Source organism: Hirundo rustica, chromosome Z (assembly GCF_015227805.2).
Source record: "Hirundo rustica isolate bHirRus1 chromosome Z, bHirRus1.pri.v3, whole genome shotgun sequence".
Taxonomy (NCBI): domain Eukaryota; kingdom Metazoa; phylum Chordata; class Aves; order Passeriformes; family Hirundinidae; genus Hirundo; species Hirundo rustica.
The window spans coordinates 85288605-85314325 of record NC_053488.1 but is presented as its reverse complement, the minus strand read 5'-3'; the positions used below and the strand labels follow the sequence as shown (position 1 = coordinate 85314325).

Below are 25721 nucleotides of genomic sequence, written 5' to 3'. Positions count from 1 at the left end.
AAAGAGACGAAGGAACATTTCAAAAAAAAAATACAGAGGTCTCCTTGCCAGGAATGTGGGGAATGTCAGGGAATATTATAAAACAAGATGCAAAAGCTGGCCTCAAGCAACATTAGAGATTCTTGCACTGACAGTCAAGATGCTGAATCCCAATGGAAGACAAATCATGGGAAAGGCAGTCAGCTTACATGGTCCCATCCGTCTGCCTCCCACCAGAGAATCCAGCACAGCCAGGTCTGCCTGAGCCCCTTCCCACAGCCAAGCCCACCCTGTGCCCAGACATACACCAAAATGGGGCCCTTTATGTAAAAAACAGCATTTCTGAGGAGCCACGGCAAGCAAAGCCTTGCAGGACAGAGGAGAGCCATGAATCGGGAAGGATCCAAGGATGCATGAAGGAATCTGGGCTCCTCTGTGGCTAAAAGACAGTCCCAAATCCAAGACCTTTGCTGCAAGCCAGGTGAAATGCTTCCCAGACATGGTTCAAACAACTCTTCCTCAGTTTGGTTAATTAACCAAGCAATTCCCGGCCTTCTGAGGGATTTACAGGCACAGGAGCTCACACCCCTGGCACGGCTATTCCGGCTCACGGGAAGTTATGACGGCGAACACACCGGAGCCAGAGTGGTGGCTGCCGACAGCAGTGTCAGGAGCAGAGGAACAGCTCCCAGGGTCAGGCCGAGGAGAAGCCCAGGGGTCAGCAGTCAGCAGGAAGCCCCAGTTCCACACATCAACCGCTTGCAGTAGGAAGCAGGGGCCGGTTACTGGCAGAGCATCGCCTTTGGCAGGAACGGGCATGTTTGTTCCAGCTTCCCTTCCATGTGAAAGCCCCTCTGTAAGGAAAAGGTTTGTCACAGCAAGACCCGCTCGGGGTTTTCTCGTCTGGGCCCGGCTGCACAACGGCCCCGCTGGTGCTGACAGCCGGACACGGTGAGGATGAGGCTGCTCCTGGGTGACAGATCCGCTCCTGACAGTGGGCTGATGCCAGCCTTGTGCTTCAGCGCTTCCATGGGGTGACACTAAGAACACTTTGACCCCAAGACACACATTCTGGAACAGCCACTGCGATCACACAAGGATGAACCTCCCCAGCTAAATCCCCACCACAGCAGCTGTGCGCAGTGGGGGAGCCATCCCCAGCAGTCAGGGCTGTGTCCCTCAGAACAACACTCTAAAATACCCATCTTTCCCCAAGCAAATGTTCCTTCCCAGTCCCAGCAGCGTGCAGCAGTTGCCCCACTGGTGTCTCTGAGGAAGCCTCTGCCTCAGCAAAGCTCTACCCCAGTGCTGCTGGCTGACGTGTTTGTGGTCAATCAATCAGCTCACACCCTTCTAGAACTTCATCCATCTAATTTTATGACTAATTTTTGACTCACATGGGAGTTTTCAGAAAGGCACCTAAAGCCCCAGCACACTTTAGCAACCTCAGCATCTTTGGGGACAAGTGACACCCGCCCCCAGCCCCATCCAAGACAGCCCATGCCTTGATTTGCCCAAAATCCCAGTCCCAGTGCCTGAACACATGGCTGCTCAGCCAACACTGCCTCATTGAGTCACAGCTGTGTGCACACAGCTGGCCACGCTCCACTGCCCTGCCTGGCATGTGACAGGTGACACTGACCCATGACCACTGCATACAAGGACTCGCTGCTCTTCCCACCGGCTGCTCACTGAGTGTTTCATTCCCACCTGCCCACAGGACTGTGGAGTGCCACAAAGTCCCTGCAGGCTGAGAGCACCAAGCAGGGCTGCAGGAGCTGATCTTTGCTCTCCTTGGTCTCCAGAGCATTCCCAGAGAGAGAAGGAGAGGTGGGATGTGGCATCTCCTCCCCCTTCCACTGCCAAACACCCCTGTGCCCATCCCCACCCAGGACCCTGGCAGAGCTGGAAATGAGCTGAAGGGGAGCAGTGCTGGAAAAACAGGGAAAGCACTGACAGAGCCACTGGTGCATCACTCCGTGCCACCACGGGCTGAGGAGCCTGGCCAGGAAACACAAACACTCAATAATCCATGGAGCCCAGTCTTACACAACACCCTCCGTGCTGCCAGGAGCCCTTCACGGCTCAGTCCCTGCTCAAGGAGCAGCACGAACCCCCTGAGAGCAGGTAAATCCCAGGTGAAGCGGCTGGGCAGGTGACTGGCTCTGCCAGCACAGCCAGAGAACAGCACAAGAACAGCCAAGATCTCTGTGGGCGCTGGCAGTAAGGAGAGACTGGGACCTCCAAGGATTTGGGTGCCATCTCGAGCCAGCTCTGAGGACTCAGGGGAGATGTGGCCCTCGCCGAGACAGATGTTCTTAACTCACAAAGCTTCCTTCTGTCCTCGGAGACCATTGATAAAATATCAGTGAGCCTTATCAAACGCCAACCATTGAGATTCCTGACCTTGCTGTCTCTCCCTTGTCCACCCACTGTGGCCAGAGAAACAGAGACGCAAGACCCAGGCTCCTTCCCCAGGACCCTGCCTGGGGGACCCTCAAAGTGAAAACTGACGCCCAAAGCAAGGAAGGAACAGGGGCTGAGGTGGGGGCGGCCACAGCACAGCAAAGTGAGTTTGCTTTGCTGAGAAGGGCAGGAAGGAAAAGCGTCAAACCACGAGCGCAGCCAAGGGTCCAGCACTGCTTCCTGCCACAGTTCTGCAGAACTTCGTTAATGAGCCAACAGCTGCAGCTCCCCAGCCTGTAACAGTGCTCACAGAGACAAAAAAAATTAATTAAAAAACAATCCCTGCTGCTTAAGCAGATGGGAAGGCCACGGAGAGCAGGAGAAGAGAGGCACCTTTGCAGCGTGGCTGCGGCACGGAGGCCGAGCCCGAGCTCCAGGGACAGCGTGATCCCCACCGCAGCTTCCTCAGTCGGAGGAAGAGATTCAGGCACACCCAGCTCCTCTCAAGGCAGGCTGTGCCGGCGGGGAACGACAATCCACCCAAAACTCGCCAGGTCCCAGCCTGCTCCTGCTGCACCTTCCCGTGCCCTGGATCCTGCAGCTACCCAGAGCCGGCCGGAGCCGCAGCTCCGGACACTCAGCCAAGGTCAGGCTGGCAGCGGCCGAGTGCCCAGGGGGAAGGTGAGGCACGAAACCGCAGCTCACCAACAAACTCTGGCTGTTACCACCGCTTCAATTCCCCCACCACATTCCACGCCACCACAGGGATCACAGAACCAGAGAATCTTGGAACTACAGGATGGTTTAGGTTGGAAGGGACCTTTTGGCTCATCCAGTTCCAGCCCCTGCCATAGGGAGGGACGCCTTCCACCAGACCCGGTTACTCCAAACCTCATCCAACCCAGCCTTGAACATTTCCAGGGATGGGGCACCCATAGCTTCTCTGGGCAACCTGTGCCTGTGCCTCACCACCCTCACAGGAAAACATTCCTTCACAGCGCCTGTGCAGCAGCTGAGGGTCACCTCTGAACACTGTCTCTGCACTTAAACACTAAAAAATAATTTAAAAAAAAATTAAAAAATCAGAATTAAAGATGCATGCCCCTTCTTTTGTGCTGGGAGCAGTCCTTACCACACCAACCAGCACTGCTCAGTTTATTCCCCCCCTCTTCCCTGCTGCCTGCCGTGCAGACACTGTCCGTCACACCAGCGCTACCTCTGGCCTAGCACACAACACCGCAGTCTGCAGGTGATGCTTGCAGCCAACCCAGCCAGCACCCTGCCAGATTGCTGCCCTCAACCTGAGGCAGCCCCAGGGAGCCCCCCAGGTGCTTCCAGAGGCTGCCTGCAGAGCACCAGTGCTCCCAGTCCAGCTGCTCCACGCTGGGACCACCGCTCCTCCGGCTGCCGGAGCGGAGCGACACCGCAGCGCTGCCGGGGCCAGGAGCCAAGGCGAAACAATGGGAACCATTTACAGGGCAGGAAGCTGCATCTGCTGGATGAAACGCTATCTTCAAACAAGACGTGTTTGGATAACTCCAGTTTCATAACTCGCCTCTTCCGATGTTAGGAAATCACGGTAATAAAAAGAAAACAAAAATGGGGGGAGAAGAAATTTGGCGCGGGGAACATCGGGGAGCAGCTCGAGCCCCGGCGCTGCCTGGGGGAGCCCAGCCTGTGGCATCGGGGTCTGACTGCAGCCCCTGCCCCAGGATCTGATCAAATATCCCCGGGGAAAGAGTTAAATCTGCCCTACCGACCCCAGGGGCACAGGGAATGTTGAGGACCCATTACCACCTTGGCTCCCTCGACTTTTCAATGGCAATCAAAGCCATCCTGGGGGAAGGAAGACAGCCATGCCAAGCACAGATGACGCGGGGTTCAGCAGCTCTTATCTTCATCATCCTAAAGATGATGGAAGGGATGGCCTGTAGCACCCTCGGGACGCTGTGGGTGCCAGCTCAGCCTCACCACAGCGGCAGCAGCACCGTGGGACCCCGCAGGACCCCGCAGGACCCCGCTCCTGGCCCTGCTGGGACAGCCAGCCCGCACCTCCCGCAGCTGCCACCTCCACAACTGGGGACAAGAAGCCAAAAGCTGAGGTCACCCGGCTCGGCTGCGGACCCTCCCCAGCACCCACCTCCTCTCCCCACCCTCCCCTGGCCAAATATAAACTTGCTTACAGGAAATGCCTTAAAGAAAAGGCACCTCCCTGTGTCCCGAAGAATGCCCAGAAAATAAACTGTCTCTGGACATGAAGGAAATGGTGCTTTTTTTTTTTTTTTTTTTTTTTTCCCACATTGTGAAGCAGTTTTAACCCCTTCAGTCCCCTGCTGCAAATGCAGCCCCTGTGTGCCTCAGGGAAGTCTCGAGGTGTCTGGACTCTGGATTGGTGATGTGCGAGAAGCCTCTTGCCAGAGGCTACCTGCGGCATCACCAGATCCTGAAAGAAAAAAAAAAAAACGCCACAAAATCTAAACACAAACTCTGTGTCTGGCAAGGAAAGCACGGGACCCTCGAGAGGGGCTCATAGCTGGGGACCCATTCTTGATTTCACAAAAGCGCTGGCTCCGTTCCCAGAGCTGTTGGGCAGGACGGGAACTTGCGCAGCTGCTGGCATTGCCGGAGGTCCTGCAGCGCAGCCAGGCGCGGCAGGGGGCTGCACCTGTGCCCCCCTCCCCACACAGAACCTTTATTCACGGGCCCTGAGTGGGGTGTGTCAGTCACCCCCCGCTCCGAGGGTCCCTCAGGGGTGTGCTGGGGTCTCTGGCAGATGGGAATGCGGCTCCCCAGTTTCCTGTGGAGGGCAGGGATGGGGTACGCGGCGATGCAGCACCCCCAGCCCTGTGCCAGCCCAGCACTGGAGCTGCTCCAGCCCAGCAGGGACACACGTGGGGGCTCAGGAAGCACAAACGCTGCCTTCACACCAACGTCCTGACACAAGGCACAAGAAAGCAAAAAGAGAAGAAATACAGGAAATTCAGGAGGTGGAGAAGCAGCTGCCTCAGTCAGTCAAGGACGGAGCAAAGCCAACAGCCCCGTGTGGAGAAGAGAGGAGAGGAGAGAGCTCGCTCTCCCCGGGCCCTCCACCATGGGACAGCACAATAAACAAAACAATAAATAAGCTCAGTGCCAGGATCTGGCGGCGTTCCCGTGCACTCACAGGTCACAGCCACAGAGAGAGCGATTCCATTCTCTCCATACAGCAGGAGCAAGGCCAAGGGCACAGCCAAAGCACTCCTCATGTCACCAGCCCCCCAGCACAGCTCTGAACGTCCCCTAAATAGCCAGGAACTTGGGGCTTTCAGCCTCAAAGGCACTATGGGGTTTGATCCAATTCAGCTGCTGCAAAACGCCTCCAGTGCCCACTGTGGCTTGGAATTTCTCGGCGCAGCAGCGGCGCTGGAAGAGCTGTGTGTGTGTGGAGGTGTGAGGCCAGGCGTGGGAAAGGGAAGCGTGGGGTCAGCTGCCACTTGGCTGGGAAGTGAATGTCTGTCCAGAGCAGCAGCCAGGGATCAGGGTTCAGCAGGAGAGCTCACCTGCCTGGAGAGGAGAGGCAATTTCTGCCTTGTCCCTCATTTTGTTGTACTTTGTGTACCTCTGTTATTTTTAGCTGAGGGGGGGAACCATTGCTTCCTACATCCTTGCTGCTCCCAAGAAAGCAGCACCACAGCTCCCAGGACTTCAGTCCTGGGAGAGATCACACAGCCGCAGTCCATGCATGGCCCCCAGTGTGTCTGTGTCCAGGAGGCTCATGCCAGTGGCTCTCGCCATGCAACAGCCATCCTGGGATTTGCTCAGGAAGGTGTCTGCAGGCCACGGGGCAACCCTCTGCATGGAAAAACAGAGCTGGAACACCAGCCCTGGTGCCCAGACATCCTGCCCTTCCCCAGTGACACTGATGAAATGAGGTCAAGTGCACTCTGCGTCACGGCGACGTCCCACAGCCTTGTGACACCTCTGCCCGCCCCTGCCCGGGGTCAGTTCCAGTTTCAGCAGGAGCAGCAGCGGGAACCGGCCACCAGCAAACCCTCTCCAACCCCACAGAGCAGCCTCAGAACCACCCCTGCCCCCAGCCTTCAGCACTGGCAGCAAAGCCTCGTCCTCTTCACTCCTTTTCCTTTTTTCTTCCCTTTTTCCTTTAAATGCCAGCTTTCTTGTCCTCTGCACCTGCAGGGCAGGAAATCCCCCAGCTCACCCAGGCTGGGGCGCACAGGACCCCTTGGGTTCAGCACCAGGACACCCTGGGAGAAGCTGCCAATGCTCTCACTTAAGCAATGGGACCAAACCTTGGCTGCAGCACCCATGGAGATCCAGATGTTCATCCCAGGACCACACCAGAAGCCAGGTGTCCCAGGACTTATCCCGAACCGCCCCACCAGCCTCATCTCCCCTGCAGACCCCCGGCTTCGACAGTGCACCCCTGCTGGGATTCCATGTGCCTCCGGTGCAGTGGGATAAGAAGTGGCTGAGCCCCTGGGGAAGGTCCCCTGAGCTGCTAAAGTTGTTCCCAGCTCCGGCCGTTAACGTTCGCTCTGCCTGCAGCTGGCATGGGGTGACAAATGCCCTGTGGTGATAAGGGCTCTGCAAACAGCCGGGCCAGCGCCCACGTGGCACAGGGACCTGTCAATGATTAACCCAGCAGCCGCAGGGGACAGCAGCAGGCTGGGGACATGGCCACCCACGGGCGTCACGGCACCCAGAGGCGGGGGAACACATGGGGACACACAGCCCGTGGGATCAGGGCCACCCCTGCATCATCAGGCAGAGGGTGATGAGCACTGAACGGGGAAGAGCGAGGCCAGCCCAGCTCCACAGTGACAACAATCCTCATGTAGAACGTGCAGGTAGCACACCCAATGAATCAGAAAGCAAACAGATAGCAAAAATGCAGAAGCCATCACCTTCTGGCACCTTACTGGAAATGTAGGGACAGAGCCTGTCTCCTTAAATCCCCACGCCCACCCCCGCAGCCTGGAAAGGTTCACGTGCCCCTGAGGTGGCTCTCCGAATGGCAGGAACCAAAGGGCCACAGCAGCTCAATCATTAACTGTGCGGAGACCCCCGGCCTCGCTGGAATGTGCCGCTGCTGCTGGTCCCCTCCGGAGCTCTGCTCAAAGGTTCACAGCCGCTCCTTTGCCCCAGCCACCAGCCCCTGGAGGCACAGCTTTCCTCCGGTGCTAAATCCCCCCAAACACCTCCGTCACACACCCCAGCAGGGCTGGAACACCCTGTGCAGGAAGGGAAGCTGAGAAATGAGAAACCCCGAGCTCCAGGGACACATTCCCATGCTCAGCTCACCTGCAACATGGTTTTGGGGAGTTGTTACTCCCTGTGGCTCCTCTTGCCCTGGAGCACCATTGCTGCTGCAGCAGGACCAGCGTGGGCATGGCGTGGAATGGGAAGACCAGCAGAGCAACAGCATCCCAGCTTTTACAGCCCCCACGCCACTTCAGAGCTTTTTACACGCACAAAAACAGCTCAGCTTTCATCCCCAGGCTCTGGTAACCCTTGTCAGCAAATCCAGTGGGCAGAAGGGATGGAGCAACACCTCTGCTATGGGGCTGGGGGGAGGAAAGGAGACCCCCATGTTAGGGGATGCTCTGCTGGGCCAGGGAGATGAGCCCTGGCACAGGGCAGGAGTCCCACCACACCGCAGGACCCCCCAGCTCCCCACACAACAGGGCCACAGCAACCACTCCAAAGGCATTCCCTTCCCCGCAGCCCCACTGCCAGCACGCTGCCTGAATTTGGGGATTAAACTTCCACAGACGCCAAATGCCAAAGCCCTTCCAAAGCCACACTGAGGACACAGGCAAATCCCAAACCCCTGCAACAGGCAAACTGTCTCAGGCTTGTCATGGGGTGATCACTTGAAGGAAGGAGACTCCGTTCTTCTCTCTGCTGGCAGTGATTTACTCTCGGCACCACCTGCACCCTTCAGTGCCAGCCAGCTTCCCGGCTTGGTCCTTCTGCCCAAAGTCATGCAGCAACCTCAGCATGCCCTCGGGGAAAGAGCGATCTTTTGTTCCTCCACTCACTTCAGTTGACTTCGAGAACCTTCAAATCTTTTGGAAATTAGTACAAAACCAAAGGGAAGTACTGACGTGCCCTTGGGCGCAACCACATTGTGTTCTCTTGCGAAACTGAACCGCTGGCAGCCTGTCCTGTGAACGCACAGCTGGGGTTTGGGCACTGGAGGCGACGCAGGCAGGGAATGCTCAACGGAAGCACGGCTGGATTTATGCAGTCAGTCTTTTATCAGAAAAGAATTTCTTGGAGGAAGTGCCAGCGCGTGGCACAAATGTGAGCTGCTCCTCAGAAGGGGCTTTGCTACCTGCTCTGTGCTGGGACTCTGTGTTTCGCCACACACGGAGAATACGGACAAGCTTTCAGGACAAGGGTGGGAGCTGATTTTTCCCCTGCAGGAACGGAGGGAGACTGACGGGATGCGAGCTGATCCGTGGCCCCTGCTCATGTTGGCACGCTGGTGCCGAGAGCTGCAAGGGGTGGCTGCGGAGCCACCTCCCCAGTTGGGCTTTGGTGAGAATGCAAACGAGAAAAAGGCACAGCCATTGATAACAGTTCACGTATGCAAGTGGAAAAGAGCGTGGATTTCTGCCAAAAATTCACGATATGCACTCCAACACCCAGGAACTGTACAAAGGTCTCTAAAGTAGAAGAGGCTCTTACTGCCCTCAGCACACGGAGCGTTTCGGAACACAAACCACAAATCCAAAGGCACAAAGAGCTGGTGTTTGAGCTCGGCACGATCAAAGAGCCCCTGAGGAAGCAGCCTCTCACCTTGGCAGCACGCTCCTCCAGAGCACGGCTGGGTCACAGTCACAATGACACATGCACGGCATACCCATCCATCCCTGCCAACGACAAAGGGCTCCAGAGGAGCCCATCCGCTGCAAACATGAGCCCACGGCACTGAAAGCCAGGACACAGAGCCCAGCCTCCCCCACTGCAGTGACAGGGCCTGATCTGGAGTCTCCTGACATCAGCACAGTTTCTCCAAGAACTCACCGACTCTCTGAATCAGACGGCAGATCCGTGTTTTGTCAGCCGCCGGTTTACCCGCACTAATTCCAGGTAGAGGAGGAGCCCTGGGAAAACCCAGGTGGCCCAAAGCCCGCGTCCCTCCTGAACCCTGCCAGCGGCGTGCGGGTCAGCGCGGCCGAGCCGGGAGCTGAAGGCGCCAAACCCGGCTGCTCCAAGGGCAGCAGCGGATTCTCGCCCCGCGCGCTGCCGTGACTCAGCCCGGGAATGACACAGGGGGATCCAGTTGCCGCACGAGGCTGTCAGGAGCTGCGTACCAGCTGCAAGCTTCTTCTCATCCCCCCCCCCCCCCGGCTGCAGCAACAGCCCCCTCACCCAGGCACCGTGCCCGTCCCGACGCGGAGCACCGGAGCACACACACATCCCACCTGGCGGCATTCCGGGGCTGCTGGAGGCAGCGGGGCTGAGCAGCGATCTCTGGAGCCACGAGTGAATCACAGAACCCCATTCGGGTTAGAAAAGCCCGCAGAGATCACCGAGCCCAGCTGTTCCCTCAGCACTGCCGGGGCCACCACTAACCCACGTCCCCAAGTGCCACGGCTACACGGCTGTTAAACCCCTCCAGGGACAGTGACTCCACCGCTACCTTGGGCAGTCTGTGCCAGGGCTGGACTGTCCTTTCAGGGCAGAAATCGTTCCTAATATCCAACTGAACCTCCCCTGGCACAACGTGAGGCCCCTCTATCTCTCCGTCACCTCCCGTCTACTTAACTCCTTTACACGCAGAGCTGCAAGCGATTTCAGGAAGGGATTCTGCCGTGCCCGTGCCGCACTCGGAGCACACGCCAGCCCGAGACAAGGATCAAAGACAGCAGATTGACTTCGGCTGCTTTCTCCCCAAACCCACCTCCTCCTCCGCACTCACTCCCCGCAGCCAGGCGCAGGTTCCCGGTTTACCTTCAGGCTATGCCCCGTCCAGCCGCGCTCTCGGGGGCCCTGTCGAGGGAGGGGGGGGTCTGGAGGAGGATGGGGGGCGCAGAGGGGGACCCCCGGTGCCCGGGCCAGCGGGCGGGCTCGGGCAGTGCCAGCCGGCGCTCCGGCTGTTGTCGGTGTGAGCCCGGCCGCGGCAGGTGCGGGGCTGCGCCGCGGGGACCGCCCGCGATCCGCCCCCCATCCCCGGGATCCGCCTCGCCCTGCCCTGCACCGCCCGCCCCCGGGATCCGCCCGCCGCCCCCGGGATCCGCCCCGCGCCCGCAGCCCCCCGCCCTGAGCTCCCCCGTACCACATCGGCCGCTGCCGGGGAACGCAGGAGGGACATGGAGATGCTCCGAGGGCTGGAGCCCCTCTGCCATGGAGCCAGGCTGGGAGAGCTGGGGGTGTTCATCTGGAGAAGAGAAGGCTCCAGGGAGACCCCAGAGCCCCTTCCAGTGCCTGAAGGGGCTCCAGGAGAGCTGGAGAGGGACTGGGGACAAGGGATGGAGGGACAGGGCAAGGGGGAATCGCTTCTCACTGAAAAAGAGAAGGGTTAGGTGGGATATTGGGGTGAAATTCTTCCCTGCGGGTGTGGTGAGGCCCTGGCACAACCCAAAGAAGCTGTGGCTGCCCCTGGATCTCTGGAAGTGTGAAAGGCCAGGCTGGATGGAGATTGGAGCAAGCTGGGATAGTGGAAGGTGTCCCTCCATGGTAGAGGCTGGAACGAGATGAACTTTAAGGAGCTTTCCCACCCAAACCATTCTGTGATCCTGTGCCACGTGTGAAACACAGAGGAACCCCAAACCCCATCCATGTCCCGCACTGCCCCAGGCCCCCGTGCTCTCCCAGCTAAACCATCCCGGTCCCTCACTCCCAGACCGGCAGCAGCAACTGCAGGGCCCAGCCTGGCCCGTGGGACCACAGGATGTGGACACCAACAGCTGCCACCTCCCTGCAGGGCTGAGCACCCTCAGGGTGCTCCCCCCACAAAGAGGCATCCCAGGACAATTTCTGGACACACCTGGCTGTGCCCAGCTCTCCCTGTCCGTCAGACCCAGCGGATGGAACAGCTGGGCTGGAAGCCACAGCGAGGCATTGAGAGGAGCAGTGGGGCTGCTCGCAGGGACTCGTGTCCCCAAAAATCCCCTTGCACTGCTCTGTAGTAACAATTCCAGAGGCACAGAGTGAGGAGGATCTTCTTCACTGCACACACACCTCACAACCTGGCTCTGGAACACTCCTGTCACACCAGAGGGGCACAGCCACAGGTGATTTGCAAGAGGGAAAAACAGTGCTTAAAATGGACTTGAAGGAGGAAATTTTTGTGAGCGATGAGAGTTTGAAAGGGCTGGAGGTCAGGAAACACCAGCCTGAGCGTGGAGGGAGAGGCAGAGGAGGCAGAGGGTGAGATGGAGGCAGGCAGCAATCTGGGGTGGCATGACCAGAAAAGCAGGAGAGAGATCAGGGGTGCCAGAAACCAGCTTTCCTCTGGAAATCACCGCTTGGAGGGATGCCCAAGCTCCCAAACTGGGAGAATAAAGTTAAAAAACAGGATTTTTTTTTCCCCCATTGTTTCCACAGTCTAAGAGGCGCATCTCCTTCCTTCCTTCCCAAGCTCCTGACCCTCCTCCCACCAACCTCCCTCCTGCCTCTGCCCCGCCGCAGCCCCCCCCTGCCCTGGCTCTCCCCACGGAGGGAAGGAACTCCAGCACAGGCTGCTCAATGCTGCTCTTGTTGGCTACAAAGTCCTCCCGCAGCTTTGTGCGTGAGAGCCCCTCTCTCACAAACCAGCTGGACCCCAGGGGCGGGCGGGGGGTGGCAGGGGGGTGACAGCAGGCAGCCGGTGCCCCCCGCCCCGGGGTCAGCCCCAGCAAAGAGAGCAGCTGTTGATCTGGGGGGGATCACTGGAAGGTCATTCAAGCGAGGAGCGAAGGGATGTGAGCCCCCGTGGGCAGGGGAGGGGTCAGGGCGATCCGGGTACCAGCCGAGCCTTGACCCCCACGATTCCCAAGCCAGCCAGAGCTCAACTCCGCGGCTCGTGGGGAGGGGAGAAAAAGGGACAGAGGGCGAGCAGAGCCTCTGGAAACACGGTGGGTGCAGAACCTGGGCGTGCTGACTGACCCCCAAAGCCAGCACACCAAGGGGCAGCCAGGGTGGTGGTTTCACCCAGGTGGACCCAGCACGGTGACGGAAAATCGCTGGGCTCGGAGGCTTTTCAGGCGTTTCTCCACTCATTCCTTGTGTGGAGCAAGAAAAAGGGAGGGTGTGGAGGCAGAGAGCAGGAGACCTCGTGGAGATGCTGAGGTGGAAAGAGGCAGCAGCCACCACCAGCGGGGCTCCCAAAGCGCGACCTCCCCGCGGGACACGGGTCCCTCTGCTGCCCCCGGCACATGGAACCCCTCGGAAACAGCGGAAAGGGACAATAAGCTACCCCGAGTCTGAGGGAAAAGCATCTTTGTCCAGCTGGGAGCCTCCCGCAGACGGGGAACCCACGCACCCCCACGGACACATCCTGCACCAGCACGCCACGGCCTTTTTTCACTGCTGCTCTTTTCTGCAACCCCAATAAATGTGGGGCGGAAAAGAAAGGTTATAGGAGTTTGGTTTTTTTCAGGTATATAAATACAAGAGAGCCCAGAAAGGCACCCATAGGTGATGGGGTCTGGGGTGTGTGTGTCACGTCCAACTGCCAGGGGACTCCTGCTCTGCTAATGCATTATCCACAGCTCCTACAGTTCCACTGCTGTGGGTGGGGAACAGGAGAAACTCGTGTTATTTCCACACAAAGGGTGTCACTCCCTGGCAGAGCTGGCCCAGCCTGTACTGGCACCCTTGCCCACCTTGAGATGCCCCATTTATCTCTGTCCAGCCGCCCTAGTGCAGAACAACTTGTTGGCTTTTCCCAATCCCCAGCCCTAAAAGAAGAACCCAGGTGCCACCGCAGCCCTTCCAACCGCTGGGTACCCAGAAAATCCCACAAGGAGCCCCAGGCCCATGGGACATCCCCAACACCTCTGAGGCTGGTGAATCTGCAGCACAGAGAGCCCAGAAGCCACCTTTGCCCCATCCACCTGGAGCTTCCAGGACCACAGGGGTGTTTCAGCCCTGGCCTCAGCACTGAGCCTCACACCAGCAGGAAGCGAGCAAACCAGCCCCAGCCATGTGGAGGAGGACGGCTCCAGTACCCCTCATGTGAGGAAAATCAGGGCAAGGAGGTAGAGTGGCACACCCGAAATGGCAGCTGGAGCCTTGCTGCCAGCTGCACGAACACAGCAGGCGGGATCTCACCAGTGCTGAATTCCCCAGCTTCCAAAGGAGGAGGGCGAGAGGGAGGAAAAGAGAAGCTCAGAGACACACACAACAGCATCATTCATGGGAGCCGGGTTTGTGCAACAAGGGTCCTGTGTCTGGCTCGGAGCTCCGGGCAATTAAAACAGCAGCCACAGATCTAGGAGAAACAGCAGGAATTTACCCGAGGAATCTGGATTATGTGGCCACTGCTGGAGCAGAGCAGAAAGCCCCCAGCTACTGGACGGCAAAACGCCGGCAAGTGATGAGCAACCAGCTCCATTTTCCGACTGTTCCTGCCTCACCCACCCGAGCCAGAGCCTCCTCTCACTCTGCAAGGCTAAAAACATGGTTTTCCATTCTGGTCCTTCCTTGGAAGCACACACAGTGTTACCAGCACATGTGAAAAGAGGCAGGATGCTGAGCAATCTCAAGAAAATCTTCCTGGCAGGGCTGGCTCCTGGGAGCAACCACAGACCCTCCGGGAGAGCCTAGAGAGGATCTGTGCTCCTTGCACTCATGTGGATGATCCCAAAACAAGCTCCTGTCCTCGGCAGGGACTTTGTCCCTCGATCCACGGGGCCAACAGCCCTTGGCTACAACTTGCCCCATGAGCCAGGCAACGTCACTGGCACATGGTCCAGCAGTGGGAGATCTTTAGAGAACTCCACTTCCCCCTCGCCTACAATAAATTAAGCTTATCCTCTAGTCCCTGAGGAACAGCCCCTGTCCAATCAGCGCAGTTTGGGCCATTCCTGAAGGGATCATTTATCAGCAGAAAGAATGAGTCTCCAGGTGTGAGGTGGAATTGTTCACTAAGCATCACAGCCAATGGAGAAACCAGGCAGCAGCAGTTCCTCCCTCACACAGCCCAAAATAAATGGCTTTCAAGGTCATTACCCACACCCCGTTATCGCAGGCATCTTTACAAGCCACATCAAACCAGTTTTAGCACCGGAGTTCCAAAGGAACAAAAACTCCTTAAGCATTTTCACAGCCTTGACAAGATGACTGATACAAGCATCATTTAAACACTGTCAAACACAAAATAATGCTCTTTCTTTGATGAAAAGTGGAAGTTCTTTTCACCTGACTGACCCTCGGGCGAACGATCTGCTTTACCAGTCGGCTCAGAACAGTCCCCCTCCCCTCGGCTTTGGGACCGGCATCACTCAGACACGACAGACAGCAGGGCACGGCCCAGAGCACCACCAAACCCGCCGGATTTTGGAAGGAAAGCAGAGCCCGAGCCCCTCAGCCGCGTCCCCTGCCCGCGCTCTGCCTTTTGCATCCACCGCACTGACACGCACGGAGCCCACCCTGCGCCCGTCCCTCGCCTCGCCGCGCAGCAAACGCGACGTCCCCGCTCCCGGCGCTGCCCCGCACCGTGCTGCTCGCAGCCCCGGGCCCCGCACTCACCTGCCCGCCCGCGCCGTCCCGCCCCGCACGGAGCCGCGGCCGCGGCGCGGCGGAGCCGCAGCCCCAGGGAGCGCCCGGAGCCCCGGAGCGGAGCCGCGACCCCGGCCCCGTCCCGGCGACCCATCGCTGCTCCGGCGGGACGGCCGAGAGCGGCGGCTCCTCCCCCGCCGGGATGCGGGCACGGGACCGGGGCCACTCCCGGGGAACGCCCGCTCCCCTTCCGCCCGTTCCCCGCAGCCCCGGCCGCGCCTCCGGCCGAGGAAGCCGCTCGCCCTGGGGGATGCTCCCGCCCGCCGGCCCCGCTCCCCGCAGCATCCCCGGGACGCGGCACCTTGGGACCCCGCTCAGCTGCATCCCCCCAGGGTCGGGCATCACCAGGGGCCAAGGTGAAGGTGATGCTGAGCCACGTGTTCCTCCTGCATCCTCCCAAAACTGAGTCACCCCCGCGCCGGGGCCACCCCGCGCCTGGGCGCGCTCGCTGCCGCCTCCGCCGGCGGGGGCGGGCGGAGGTTCAAAGCCCTGCGGACGCGCCGGGCAGGGCTCAGGGGCTCTCTTCATTAAGAGGAGAAGGAATTAACGTGATCGGACTGGCCTGCCAACACCTCACACTGCTTTTTCCCCGCCTGACCTCTCTCGGGCTTTGAAAACAGACTCCCGGGAGAATTACACAGCCCCAGGAGGCTCCCAGAGTCCCGTGCCTGCTCCATTTGCACCAGCTTTGCCCAGAAGGACAGAGGGGCTGCTTCAGGCACACGGTTACCTTCCCGTGCACGTTAAGGCAGTTTGCGTGTCAAAGCTCTGAGCAAAGAAAAACCATTGCCCAGCCAAACCTTTCTGCCAGCTTCCAGTGTATTTTCACACGATAATTTCGGGGAAATGACCACACTCAGAACTTCCCTCTCAATCATTTCAGCCTCGTGCAAACCACCCGAGGATGCAGACAGAATTGTACTTTCCTGCCCGCAGTTGCTTTCCAGCCAGTCTCAATCGCTTCTTGCTGCCATGGGAAAAACTTGGTGACACTCCGGGCACAAGGTGGCTAAAGGAGCTTTTCCCCAGCTCGTTCCCTGCACTTCCCACGTGCTCTGAAGCTCACCAACACAGAAAAACCTTCTCTCTAACCCAGGCTCTTCCTTTCCGGCCTTCAAAGAAAATCCCCCAACCTGCGAGCGGATCCTGCTGTCCAGAGGGGGGAATCTGTATTTTGTTAGCTACAGGAAATGGGAAAACTTCCAGCCCTGGAATTAAAGCCCAGAAGGAAGGAGCTGAGCTGGGGGAGGGGTCTCTGTCGCTGCAGGAGTCATCAGGGGGTCAGAGCTACACAAATTTTACAGGCAGAGGGACACAAGAATGAGAACTGATGATTCACCAGCCAAGCCTGAACCCCGGAGGGCAGGGAAGGGGAAGAGGAAGAGGAAGGAGCTGCACAGAATCCCCTCATCACATGTCCCACCAAAACCACAAATAATCACATTCAGTTCAGCTTTTCTACTTCCCACCTCTTTGACCCACACCCAGCCCCATGACTGCCTTTTCCACCATGTAAGAGCAGCAGTTTCTCAACGAGCTCCAGGAGTGCCCAGAGCGGGTCCCAGCTGCCACGTCCAGCATCCCACTCACTCCGTGGGGCCCCTCTGATCTCCCTGGCTCTGACGCCACAGCCGGAGCACGGCCCCAGTGCCAAGAGCAGCAGCAGTGGCCCCTGCACGCCCACACATGCCAGGACAGCCCCCTGCCAGCGCCCAGCCCCTCTCCCTTCCAAAACATTCAGTGACAAAACCAGATCCAAGTTTCTCCCCCGAAACCCAGGGAACCACACGCATGGGCTCAGGTCAGGTGAGGAACTGGGGCCTCGTGCTCAGGCCACAAACCCACCGAGTCAGTGCAGGAGATTTTTGTGCGAGGGGAGAAGAACAGCTCAGCTGTGACAACACATCAACAACAGCTAAATTTAGCAGGTTATTTTCGGTAGTCCAGATGCTGGGTAAATACAACCTTATTATTCCATGCAGGGGCAAAAGTTCAGCCGAGTCCCTCACGCTGCTTTCCCCTGTTAGTTCACCGCATCCAGCCGCAGGAGCCCACCCTGAAATGATGCAATGTCACCACTGTCTGGCTGTGCTGGCAGGAGCCACCAGCTCCATCCCTGTCCTTTAGCAGCAAGGGGAGCCACCACTCTGTGACATGGGCAGAGCACCTCCCAATCCCTTTTGGAGGGGCCTGGTGCTGCTGTTGGAAGGAATTTATTCTGAGGATGCAGTTTTCAGGTGCATGGCCAGGCTGCGAGCCTTTCCTTTCTTCAAGCTTTTCCTTTCTGCTCAGTCCAGAACAATACATGGGAAGTGAATGCTGGAGAGGAAGCAGAGGGTTAGGAAATCCATGGAAACCTGACCCAGCTGGGATTGTTCCAGCCGTTTGGGGCTGTGCAGGGGCTCTGTGTCCCACCCAGCTGAGGGTGCCACCCGAGGAGACTGCAGGGTGGGCCAGGGAGGGCTCTGCCACAGGGCAGAGCAGCAGGAGGGAGAGTGGGGACACAGGAGTCCCCATGTGCTCCCGGGCTGAAACGTCACCTCCAAGAAGGCGGATGGAACCCAAGTTGTTTTCCACCATCGCTGCTGCAGGAGCTGCCATGGCACACCCCGGGGTTTATGTGCTGGGGGAAGAAGCCACAGTGAGCTCATCCAGCCAGCGTTCAGGGAAGGGGATGTGGCAGCACAACAGGGGCTGGGAATGGCTCTGTCCACACCTGGAAAGCAGCTCAGGGTGTTTGCCAGGTGTGCTGAGAGAGCAGCAGTGCTGGAGGAGGAAAGTCAGAGGCAAGCTCTGGGAACTGATGGAAGAGACACCTTGCCAAGAGCTACGGGGATAAACCAGAACCAACTCCACCGTGCCTCATACCACTGTGTCAGGAGCTGAGGTCCTCATGCAAAGAGACTGAAAAATCATCGTAAGGGAAGGGAATGGTATCCCCCAAGCCCACGGCCTGAATGCCCCCTTTGTCTGAGCACCTTTTGGGGACAACGAGTGAAGAGGACAGCAGGCACCCACCCTGGCCCCTTCCCAGTGGAGGGCACAACCCCCCTGCAGGCTTGTTCCCTGTCCAGTGTAATCCATGGGAAAGGGAGAACCACAGCCTGCCCCAGGCACTGTGCTGCTGCAGGTCGCAGTGACACCAGGAGCTGCCACAGCCCCATCATCACATCAAGTCACAGGTGACAAATCCCACAGTGAGAAACTGTGCAGCTGCTCAGGACACGAGGCTCCTGCTCCTCCTGCTCCCAGAGCCCGTGGCTGCCCAGCATCCCACCAGCAGCCAGCGCTGGGACAGGGACATGTGACAGGCAGGTGTCAGCTGCCTGTCAGGGGTCATGTGAGCGTCATTGAGCCTTCGCCAGGAGAGACCTGGATTCCACAGACAGTTTTAACCAAGGGGAAAACACCTCTAAGCATTCCTTGCCCCAAAATCCCAGTCACAGTCTGATCCACAGGAGCCTTCCCTGCCCCTTCCCTTCCGCAGGGCTCTTTAACTCTTTTTAACAAGCACTTGACATTTATGTTCCTAATCTCTGCTGTGCCAGGGCCAGAGACCACCCAAGATACCTCTGGGGCTCTCTCACAAAGCACCTTTGTTACCCAGAGCTCTCGGGCGCTCTGGGCTCTCACCGGCCAGACTCAGAGCTCACTTCACCCTGATGGGCATGAGAACACAAGGCCCTCAGGGCATCACCCTTTGGGCAGGGAACTGCCTGGAGATCCCCAGGCACGCTCCACAGGCTCCCTGCGTGATGGGTTTCCCTTTTCACGGTGCCAGAGCTCCAGCCAGCAGCGTGGGCAGCCCCACTGCCCCCACCTCCGACAGCGGAGCCGCCATCCACGGGGCGTGTCCCGAGCCCTGTGCCCAAAGCTGTGGAGCCACCCCGGCTCCAGGTCCCTCCACCTCCAGGGCCACCAGAGCCAATGGCCATGGGCCACCCTGTGTAGGATGGGACAGGTTTGATTCTGGGGGTGTCACTGCACAGAGACCCCCATGGCACACGTGGGATGATGAAAGGCAGGACCTCTACCCCCCATCCCCATCCCAGATTCCTGGTCCTGCTGGCACACACACCCTCCTCCTTCTTCTCCTCTTGCTCCCAGAGACCACCACCAGCCTCCCCCGCACCCACAAACCCCCCATGGCAGGGCAGCCCCAGCACAATCCCCATGGATCAGCCTGCAGCTGCACTGCGAGTCCCTCCTGCCCCGCAGTCATGGGTGGGACGCTCCAGGCACACAAAGCCGAGGGGCTCCGAGCCAGGGGTGGCCTTTCTGCCCACGGCACTGCAGTGCCAAGGCTCCAGAGCTCCCCGTGGGGTTGGTTACCTGTTCACCACAAAGACCAGAGGACTTGAAAAGGAACCAAGGTCCCTTTGCAAATATATTCTCCTGAAAATGACAGTTTTTTGGGGGAAATCACACTGCTGGCAGAAGAACCCCACAACGGGACATTCCTCTTCCCGTGACCCCACAGCAAGGGCGCTCCTGCCCCAAAAATTATTGCTGCAGCTTACCTGCATCTTTTTTATCTTCTAACAACGTGAATTTCTGTGAAAAGAAAGAAAAAAAGAAAGAAAGAAGAAAAAAAACAAACAGAAATAATGTATTTTTTAAATCATTTTGATTCTCACATTCATGGAATGCTACCCCTCACATCCGGGCTTGCTCCCTGCTCCAGCCTCCCCTCCGCCCAGAGGTGACCTGAGACCAGCAGCGCTGATCCGGAGCTGGGACCAGCAATGATGCTCCAACTTCAGGGCCCTGGCAAAGGCTTCTCCCAAGGGCATCGGCCTCGCTGGTTTTAAAACACCACTGCCACTCCCAAGGGCCCTGAGCACCAGGCTAACATGGTGTGCCCAGCACACACACACCACCCCGGCTCCCGAGGGAAGCCACGGGAGATGGGATTCATGGCAGCACTTGGGAGACAGCAGCAATTTGCAGAGGTGGAGGAGCAGCAGAAGGTCCCCATTGCTGGTCCTGAGGTGAGTGCAGAGCCCGGGATGCTCCCCAATCTCTCTCTGGGTGCAGATGAGCCCCTCCAGCAGCACCGCCCCACAAACGGGCCAGAGGTGCCGGCGGGATCACTGCAGGAATGCGCCGCGCTGCTGAGCCGGACTTTCCCACGGACCCCCGGGACCCCTCTTCCTGCCGGGGCAGCAGGGATGAGGATGACCCAGGGAAGAGAGGCTTAACCATGTCCCTGCTGCTGTGCTTCCCGCAGCACCGCCTGCCCGAGGGGTGCCATCACCAGGGCTGGAGTCATCGCCGCGACCTCACAGCGTGCCCGTGCCCACAGGAGAGGTCACTCAGCTCCTCTGGATCCTTTGGCACTGCCCAACCTGCTCCTTTTCCCACAAAGTCTTCCACCAGCCATCAGATCCACCTCACTTAACCTGGAAAGCTTTAATCCCCCAGACAGAGCCCAGCACGTTTCTCCCTGTTCAAGAAATTCCTCAGCAGGGAAGGTGAGAATTCCTCGCCTGTTCACGGCGGGCAGCTGAGCTGCACTGGCATGGGGAGGAGAGCGCGTCCAGGCTGAAGCAGAAGCCTCAGCCCTAGAGGAGGCCACTGGTGTCCACTGAAGGTGACCAGGAGGGTGGTGCCCTGGCCAGCTGGGCCACCAGACCCCACACTGGGCCAAAGAGATGGGCTGAAGCCAGTGGACTGCTGGGTGCTCCCAAGGAGGATGAAACCCGTGGGCACCAGAGCCTCTGCAGGCCAGGCTGGAGCCATCCCAAGCTGCAGCTCTGCCAGTGGTGACCTGGACGTGGTGTCCGTGCCCGTGCCACCACCAGGACGATGGCAATGCCAACACGCAGGGATGAGCAGGGTTAATGAGGACAGCTAAGCTCTCCAGAGACAGTGGGGACGAGACAGCAGGGACAAGACCGCCACTAATACTACCAATGAATTTCACAAATGTCATTTTTAGACTCAACTATTTTAAGCATTGCGCTGAAAGCCCGGGGGACAGCGTGCATTCCACATCCATTTCACCACAGCAGATCCACTCACCCAGCACAGCCCGGTGTACAGCGCTGCCTGAAAAGTGGATTTTACCAGTTTTCCCCATATGAAACTCCCAAAATTCACACTGACTATAACTCCACAATCTCCCCAGCTCACCTCCCACCACACTGCATAGGCTGGGACACAATGAACCAACAGTGACCAGGAGCAGGCAAGGGAGAGTCGTTTGTTATTAAGGTGACAGATGAAGAATTAAACGCTAACAAAAAATCTCAGATCCCATGCCATGAGAAACTGCTGCTCCAGGAAATGAAAAACAGGGGGTCCTGCGCTTCACTGCTCCTTTCCCATCCTGCTCACAGCTGCCCTGACCCTCCACAGCCATGCCACAGGTGACCTGAGCCTCTGGGTTCGGAAGGATGTCCCAGCCTGACTGCACCACACAAGCAGGTATGGCAGGACCCTCTTGGCATGTGCTAACCACCTCGGGGGGCTGGGGATGCACAGACACACAGACACACAGACACACGGACACACACGGAGCCCAGTGCCACGTTCACTGGGCACAGCCCGGCTGCCGCTGCCGGGACACGGTGACCCAGTAAAGGGCAGCGGGCAAGCTTAGGGCACAGGGACCAGCGCACCTACACATGGCCCAGCCAAAATTAAAACCCCTCACATGCACGTGAGGCGCGGGCACGACACACACACCCTCCCGGAGCAGACACCCTGAGCAAGCTGAGCCCAGCCGGGGCCGCGTCCCCAGCTCCCCTTCCAGAGTCTTTTCCCGAAAACCGGAGCGCGTCAGGGACGGGCGCCGCGGGGCAGCGCTCCCTTACCTTGGCTCTTTTGAAGCAAGCCCAGAAGAAATCCAGCAATGGCATGATGTGCGGGCGGGGGCCCGGCGGACCCCCCTAGACCCCGGCGGCGGGGAGAGCCCCCCCCGGCACCCCCATGGCAGCGCTGCGGCGGCGGAGCCGGGCACAGCCCCGTGCGGGCAGCGGCGGCGGCGGCAGCGGAGGGAGGAGCAGGAGGCAGCGGCGGAGGCGGGCCAGCATTCAAACCCTGCACCGTTATTCAGTTGGTTGGGAACGGGCTCGGACGCGGTTGAAATTCCCCGAAGATTGCTGGTTTTAAACAGCTCCGCGTTTTCCTTCCTGCCTGGAACGCACCGAGCTGCTCCCCATTCCTGAGAAGTGGGAAGGGGAGAGGAGTGACCAGCGCTCCAGAGCTGGAGAACGCGGATTTTGGCTGTCAAAGACACATGTAGGACATTGGAAACCCAAACCCTGGACGGTTCAGGTCCTGCCCGAGCTGGCTGGCAGCTCCCGGCGCTCTCCTCCGCGAGGCACACGGCGCACCCAGCCCTGGTGCCTTCCCTGGGTGCCCAGGTGCTGCCGGCCTCACCACGGGCACAGCAGGCACCCCATCACAGAGCAGGAGCACCCAGGGCCAGCCTGCTGGTGAGATCCCAGCAGGGCAAACAACACAGGGGAACCCCTCCAGCTACCAAATACAGCTGAGCCCTTCGCTCCAGCTATCCACAGCCCCTCATCTGCCCTCTGCAAACATCATCCGTTCACAAGCGCCACAATAAAAGGTCACATCACAAACATTTGTGCCAGCCCTCCACTCGCAGCCCCCTGGGCCAGGATTCTTCCTGCAGGCACATAAGAACACCCCACAAACTGGTGATTTGTGTCAGTAGCTCGGAAGGAGCAAGGGCAAGAAGATCCACAGTGATGCCTGGGCTCGGCCCTGCTCCCAAAGGACCCTTTGTGGCTGTCACACACCCTGGACTGGCATCAGGCTCTCCAGTGGCATCGCTCCTGCCCGCTGCCCTTCTCAGGCTGGTGTCAGCACCGCTCTGACGGGACCTGAGGGTGGGAACAGGAGCCAGAGCACAATGGTTCTGCTCAGGATGTGGCACGTCTGTGCACAACCCCCAGCAGCTGGTGCCTGTGGCAGCTGCGTCCAGTGCCACGTGTCAGGCAGGACAGGCCAGAACAGGGTGCTGGGGCCCCAAAGTGTAAGGATAAGGGGGATAAGGCAAGGACAAAAAGCATGGAAGGCCACAGCACGGCAGAGCTGGAGCAGATGCACCTGCCTGGAGAGGATGGCACAAAGCACTACCAGCATCCAGCAGACCTGACCAGCACTGGGACCTGGATTGGCAGCAGTACCCTGGTGGCACTTGCACAGCCTTGCCGTGGCCCAGCACGGCCCCGCCGTGGCCCCAGCAGCAGCTCACAGGCAGCATCAGCCCCGGCGCCGGCTCCAGCTGCCTCCTTCCATCTCCCCCTCACTCATTCCTCAGCGGGCTCTGGCACCGCTCCCGGCCTTGGCACCAGCTGCAGCCCCTCACCCTGCCCCCTGCATTGCTGGTGTTCCTGGGCCAGTGCAGCAGGGCTGGGGACACCAAGGCACAGCACAAGCTTTGTACATCAATTCTTTTTCTCCTGCTTTAAAAACCCAGGGCTGGGAAGACAGTCCCACCTCCACGGCACGTTGCCCACCAGGGTCACCTCTCCCAGCAAGGATTTTCCCCACAGGATTCAAAGCCCAACGCTGCTGCCCGACAGCCCCCTGCCCTCCGTAACTCACCCACTGCTGCCTCAGGGGCTGCAGGTTTTACCCCAAGGACTTGCAAATAGTCCCCTGCAGGGCTGAGGGCAGCCGGAGCACTGCTCACTGCCAGACGTCCCCATTCAGCTCACAGGGCACTGCTGTCAGAGGGCTGAGGATGCCAGGGGACCTGCACCGCAGCCAGGACATGGAATGGCACTGCCAGCACAGGATCCTGTGAAAGGCTCTGCCATCGTCATTCCAGGGAGTCCAAGGAAACTCTTCAATGGTTCTACAGGCTCTGGGACATCTGGGCCTGGGCTGGGGCTGGAGGCAGCTCTTACAGGGGGGGCTGTCCCTTCAGAGAGGGTGGCACTGCCAGGCTTGGTGGCACTGGGCTCCTCCTCCCGTCGGGGGCTCACCCTTCAGCACCGTGCATTGTTCTGGAGCGGGACAGGCCCTGCTGCTTCAGCCACAACCCTGCCAGGACCCAGAGAATTGCCCCTGCTCACTCCAGCGGCATCGGATCCTTCTCCCACTTCCTCCAGAAGCCAAAAAAGCCAAGTTAGCACAAATAGAAGCAGGCTGTCTCCTTCCCAGGCCTGGGAGACAAACCACAGCGGTTTCTGCATACTTGTGTAGCTTCTTCCTACCCGGTCATCCCAAAAGCATTCCAGTAATGCTACATCTTGGATCCCTCCTCAGTGTGCCAGGACACTATCCTCGGCAGGAATAGCTCCTGGGGACTGGATCCCCGGGGAAGTGGCAGGAGCTATGCACACCAAACGGGTATTTCTGCTCAGTGGCACGGGGACACAGACCCCACTGCTGCATTTGGCTCTTCCTAAAATTCCTAACGTACCCACTCCACAGACAAGCTTACAGGACAAGCAAAAGCAATAGCCATTCTTTCTATAAATAAATATCTGTGTGTGCGTGTGTGACTATCCTCATCAGACCCACATGAGAACCCATTTAAAGCTGGACTTAATTTTGAGGAGCTGATTCTAAGGAAAGCGTCACCCTGTACACATTCACTAAGATCTCCCCACTGCTGCCCGTAGCACCCAGAGGCTGGGACGAACACCGGGATGTCACCAGCACCGCCACACGCATCCTCCGTTTTCCGAAAGCCATGGGATAGGGCCGGTGTTTTGGGGGACAGGTACAGCCTCTTCCCACGACAGATGGTTCCCTGGAGGATCCCGTGTCCCCGCGGCTATTCCTGTGTCCTGATGAGCTGTCGCTGTCCCGGCTGTCGCCCAGGATCAGTGACAGCTCAGCCCGGGCCCTGGGCTGTGCGCAGGGGTGTGAGCGGGGGGCTCCCCTCGGCCGAGCCCCCAGCCGGCGGCACACGGGGATTTTCCACTTTCCGCCGTGCGCAGGCATTTCCCGAGGCTGGGAAGGGCGCAGCTCCCGCCGAGCTGGCGTTTTCCCATTAGCATAGCGGGAACAGGGACCCTTTTCTTCTCCCGACGCCGGACACGGGGCGGGTGCTGGCGGTGCTGGGGCTGCTGCACCACGAGGGCGGTGAGAGAGGGACGGGGGGAGGGAGAACACCGGGAAACTGCAGCCCCTTGGAGCAGCAGCGAGGAGACAGAGAGGGCAAGGACAGAGCTGAACCACATCCCCCCCGTGTGCCCCCCGGGCGAGGGGCTGCGAGGCTGTGCCTGGGAAGGGCAGCACACAGAACCCCATGGAACCCCACAGCTCCCCGGGGCTGGGACCACCCCTGCTCGGACCTCCTGGTCTCGGCTGCCACCAAAGAGGCACCACCACGACCCAGACCACAAGAAGCCAGCCGAGAGATGTGGGTGCCCGAGGGCAGCAGAAGGCACTCCCCAGCTCCCCGCAGTCCCGCAGCCGCCCCGTGCCACCAGCGAGCCCTCTGCCCTCCTGCTTTTCCATTAAAACGTTCCTCGTTTAAAACGACCCCGATGTGCTCCAATGGCTGGCAGCCGGGCTGTGCCGGGCACGGACACACGGAGCTGTCGGGATTGCCACGCGAGCCACGGGCTGCACCGCAGCTCCGGCGCTGAGGGAAAGCTTCTCTCCGGCATGGACAATTAGGCAATCAC

General features: G+C 59.1%; 1 protein-coding gene across 1 annotated transcript in view; it reads right to left on the bottom strand.

The window, feature by feature from the left end:
• LOC120765854 (stAR-related lipid transfer protein 8-like) overlaps positions 1-22056 on the bottom strand; it is a 57258-nt gene extending 35202 nt beyond the window's left edge. The window contains exons 1-2 of the mRNA XM_040091048.1: positions 21918-22056; positions 19620-19653 (exon numbers count right to left, since the gene is read on the bottom strand). Coding sequence (XP_039946982.1) covers positions 19620-19653; positions 21918-21962 — 79 coding nt within the window. The 5' untranslated portion in view covers positions 21963-22056. The remainder of the gene's footprint in view (positions 1-19619; positions 19654-21917) is intronic.
• Positions 22057-25721: the final 3665 nt, after the last annotated feature.